At 38.1% G+C, this 4,419-nt stretch overlaps 1 protein-coding gene across 1 annotated transcript; it reads right to left on the bottom strand.

Moving 5' to 3' along the window:
* Positions 338 to 3,354, bottom strand: LOC18594976 (probable GMP synthase [glutamine-hydrolyzing]). The gene is made up of 5 exons (XM_007022699.2): positions 2,515 to 3,354; positions 2,302 to 2,359; positions 2,133 to 2,216; positions 1,896 to 2,031; positions 338 to 1,291 (listed from the first exon to the last, which is right to left on the bottom strand). The coding sequence occupies exons 1-5, from the start codon at positions 3,167 to 3,169 to the stop codon at positions 995 to 997; spliced, it is 1,230 nt and encodes a 409-aa protein (XP_007022761.2). The 5' UTR covers positions 3,170 to 3,354; the 3' UTR covers positions 338 to 994.

Genomic DNA, 4,419 nt, shown 5'->3' on the forward strand with positions numbered 1-4,419 from the left:
TTATTAACATTATCATTGTTATAAAAATTATGATTACATTCTTATTGGCTTATACTAAGAAATGATTTCAAAACTTACAAATCATTTAAAAAGTTTTGGCCCCTACAGCAACGTGTTAGCAGCATCCTAGTTCTCATTAAAGTTGATCTTAACTAACACGTTTAGATAATTTTGAAAATTTTATTTAGTTTTTGTATAATGTTGAGAGTTGAGTTGTGTAACTTAATTTGTCACACCAAACTCTATTATTCCCATTATATATATATATATATATAAGAGAGAGAGAGAGAGAGAGAGAGAGAGATTGAAAAGCATAGTGGGCACATGGGGAAGATACTTAATCCTGTCAAGTTAAACATTTTAAAAGGTGTATTTAGTAGCAAACAGTGCAGAATCACATGGAAAAATGTATCAAAAGCATCATCTAGAAAAATGGAAAATTCACACCAAATCCAAGACGCATTCGGGGCATTAATATTCCTCCCAAAGCTTACTTGAAAGGTTAGGAAAACAAAGATTAAAGGAAAAAATAAAAAAGGAAGAAAATTACAACTCAAACCCCAACTGAAAAAGGAAAGGGATGGTTGGTGGTCCTAAGGAAGTATCCCACCACCACAGGCTGTTAAAAAGGAGAGGCAGACCCAAATAATGCAAAGGGCGATTGCACACATCACATGGAGGAGCATTCAAAAGTAACTGACACCCCACACATGCCGCTGCCTCCCATTTGCACATGCTCTCTGCCTCCCAAGCACCTTCCCAACCTTTCGTCTCTCTGATAATCTATTTCACCACACTCACTCGCTCTCTTAGAAAGCTTTCAAACAAACAAAACAAATCCCAAAAAAAAAAAAGAAAAACAAACCAACCCTTTTCCAAGTCCCCCTAATTGTACCTCCTATATCTGTAATCTGTTATTGTACATAGCCACACCAAAGAAGAACAACATTTAGTTAGCAGTTGAGTTTAGTTATGTATATATCTCCTCCCGTCATCATTGTCTCCTTTTAAATGTCAATCCATCTATAGATGAGGCAGCTAACAGGGTGCAAGGGAGGTGCCTGTGGCATGTGATGAGGTGGTCATTGGTTAGACCGGCGGCTTGCATGAAGGAGTGGACCACCGTTGGTCCAACACACCTAAACCCCCTCCTCAACATGTCCTTGCTTATGCTCTCTGACTTTGATGTCTTAACTGGGATCTTGTGACCAAATTTGTATTGCGTGGAGATTGCCTTGTGATTCACAAATCCCCATATGTATTTATCAAATGATCCAAACTCCCCCTTCACCTGTTATGTAATGTAACAGAAAACAACTAGTGTTAAAAAAAATGCTATTTTTTCTCTTCATTCTCATGGTATTATATTTAAATAAAGCCATGTGAGGTGATTGGTGATCAAAGCAATCATGGGTCCTTCACTACTTTTATTTCACAAAGAATATTTTTCACATTTTTTATCGGTTCCCATGGTGATGAACAGCCAAATGTGGGGTCATGAGTTCCAACATAACAACAGCTTGCAGCTTGCTTGCTTCCCAAAAACTTTTCACCAAATAAGAGGAAAAGAAAAGCAAAGAATAAGTTGTTTGACAATCATTGCTCCGATTGGTTGATGTTTAAACCAATTTTTTTATTGGAAAAAACATGAATGCAAAGTAAAAAGTAAAATATAAATAATCTAAATAATAAACTATAAAAATCAAAACAAACAACCAAGTCAAATTTCTCAATCTCACTTCACAATGATGGTTTGGTTGCAAATCAGTATTTTTAACAGCCAAAAGAAGAAAGTTCCTTCGGGGGTACAAACTTTGAACTAGGCATAGTTAAAGTATATTAACTGGGAGCAACAGTGCCATGAAAAAGGAAAATGATAGCTTTGGACTAATTACCTCGAGAATACGGTTGGAGTTGTCCACAACACCTAGAACTCTGCTTATGTCAATACCATATTCTGAGCTAATTGTGGTCATTTCCTTATCAGTGAACTTGGCTACAGTTTCTGCATCAAAGCCTGAAAATGCGTCCCTGACATATAGCAACAAAAATGCACAAAAAATCTTGTTAGCCTTTATCCTATAATGCTTAATTTCTAGTTGATGAGGGACGAGTAAAACACATGTAGTGACCTGAAATCTTGACGTTTCTTCAAGATTGAAATCCAATCTGAGCCAACTTGAGCACCACTTAGAACCAACAACTCGAAGAGCATACTGTATGAAGTTTAGAATTAGGAAAGATTAACCATATTCAAGAGTGGGCGGGATTGAATGGAGGGGAGTGACAAAGATATTTTACCTGTCATCATGGACTGGAACTCCCCATTCTTCATCATGGTAAGCCACATAGACAGGATCTAAGCATGGGAAATTAGGTAACGAAGGACTTTAGCCTAAATAATTTTGAGTTCAAAATTGGAAAGCAACTTAACTGACCAAATTAATACAATGAAATTCCAATATATTGGTTTTTAGAGAGGAGGAAATTCCAATATATTACATATGGCTATACCTGAATTGGGCGTGATAAAACTGCACCTCTTCTCTTCCTCATCAGGCTTAGTCATAGCGCTTGAAGTATCAAGAGGAACGACTTTAGATTCAAATTTGGCTGACTTTGATCTACCATAGTGGGCAATTTTCATCTTTCTTTGTGCTTGTTGAAGTGCCATCTGTTCCCTTCTAACTGCAGCAATACTTCCCGGCGCCTCAACGATCAAAGAAGAAGAATAACTCAATGATGGCTCAATCCAAGAAGATAATCCATTCCCCATTCCCTCTTTGAAACTTTTTGATTTCTTCCTTTCCAAGGTTTTTGTGATGTTTCTAGGAGTCATAACCTTTTCGGAACTTGTGTTTAATGCATTGGGATCACTGCCTCGCTTAATAGCAGCTGGCCGGGGGGACTTTGACTTTGGGGATATAGGTGGTGTCAACGAGGCCTTGGCCCTGCCACCATTACCAACAGTTGCACTTGTTGCTGGGAGCGTTGATGCTAGTGATGGAGGAGTTGGAGGGGACAGGGGTGGTATTTTTTTCAACGAATTTCGACGGTCAAGGCTAGGAACACGATTGCAAGTAGGCTGCAGGACCGGGCGGCCATTGATCCTGGCCACCGCAGGTGTTATTTCAACACCTGCGGTCACCTTGGCATTGGAGCTACACATTTTCCTTGTGTTTTTCTGTCTTTCGGATAGATGAAGGAACAGAATTAGTGCAAGGATGAAACAAGAAAGACTAATGACAATTGGGTTCCTCAGAAGCTTGCAAAAGAAAAGGAAATGGGTCGAGAGAGGGTTATGAAGGATTGCTGAATGATTGAAGGGGGGAAGCACTGGTGGGGGTTATATAAAAGGGAGAAAGTGGGGACGGACTGGGAGGAAGTTGTAACATGGGGAGGTCGGGGTCTGCCATACAACCTCTTGTGAAGGGCATTTACTTTTTGGTAACTAGACCACGAGGGATGACCATGGCACGCTTCATTCTAGGCCACTTGGCATTGTTTTCAACTAATTATTAGGTATTAGTATCCACATTATGGTATGATTATGAGATAGACTTATTATTGTATAGGGAGAGAATCATGGGAGCTGATACAGGGGATTTGTTGGGTGGGGAGGTTGTGGTGCTGCTGCCACCCTGCTGGGTTAAATGCACACTGTTTAACTTGGGAAACTTCCCCTGTTTCCACTTTTTGCACATTATGGATGTACACATATATTGCCTCTCATCCCCAGGAATTCAGCTGGAGTGGTGGATAAGGAAGGTAACCATTCAGGAAAAGGACCCATCAATGCTCTCTTCCTTTTAGCTGGAGGAATCTCTCTCTCTCTCTCTAGTTTCTTGGGAGAGGGCAAAGGTAACATGGGAGATTTTCTTGTCAAGCACAGTTTTGGCCAATTACGAATTATCATATGTCCTTCAATTTTTCTTTTAAAACATTGTATTTTGATGACCAATTAAAATTTTAAAGTGTCATTGTATAAATTAATTGGAGATCTTTCAAACCATTTGGCAAACCATGATCATAACACATAGTTCCGTCGATCAAATTTTAAAGACTCATGTATGATCAAATCAAACTTTATTTAGCTTATAGAAAAAAAAATCAAATTTTATTTATGAATTATTGTATTTATCTTTAATTAAATTAAATTTATATACAACTCTATTGTTTAGCACTATAAAAACTATAAAAAGAAAAACTATACTCGTCCAAACCATTCGACACACAATTGGGAGGAAAAAAAATTGGAAAAACAAGATCTCCAAAGTTCCAACTCATAAATCCAAGGAGAAAGATTTGAAGAATAGACTTCTAACAAACAAGTCCAAAAAGAAGATCTGACAAATAAAGTCTCAAAAATTCCTAAATAAATTCAAGCAAAAAGTCTCTTAAAAATCAAAGGCTCTCTCC

The sequence above is a fragment of the Theobroma cacao genome, chromosome 7 (genome assembly GCF_000208745.1).
Source record: "Theobroma cacao cultivar B97-61/B2 chromosome 7, Criollo_cocoa_genome_V2, whole genome shotgun sequence".
Classification (NCBI taxonomy): domain Eukaryota; kingdom Viridiplantae; phylum Streptophyta; class Magnoliopsida; order Malvales; family Malvaceae; genus Theobroma; species Theobroma cacao.

What these genes read in the sequence shown, in the direction of transcription:
- LOC18594976 (XM_007022699.2), bottom strand. Translation starts at nt 3,169, where the DNA reads ATGTGTAGCTCCAATGCCAAGGTGACCGCAGGTGTTGAAATAACACCT. An exon ending in GTTCCAGTCCATGATGACAG is followed by an intron (nt 2,217 to 2,301) that starts GTAAAATATCTT and finishes AACTTCATACAG; the next exon opens with TATGCTCTTCGAGTTGTTGG. An exon ending in ACTCCAACCGTATTCTCGAG is followed by an intron (nt 1,292 to 1,895) that starts GTAATTAGTCCA and finishes ATTACATAACAG; the next exon opens with GTGAAGGGGGAGTTTGGATC.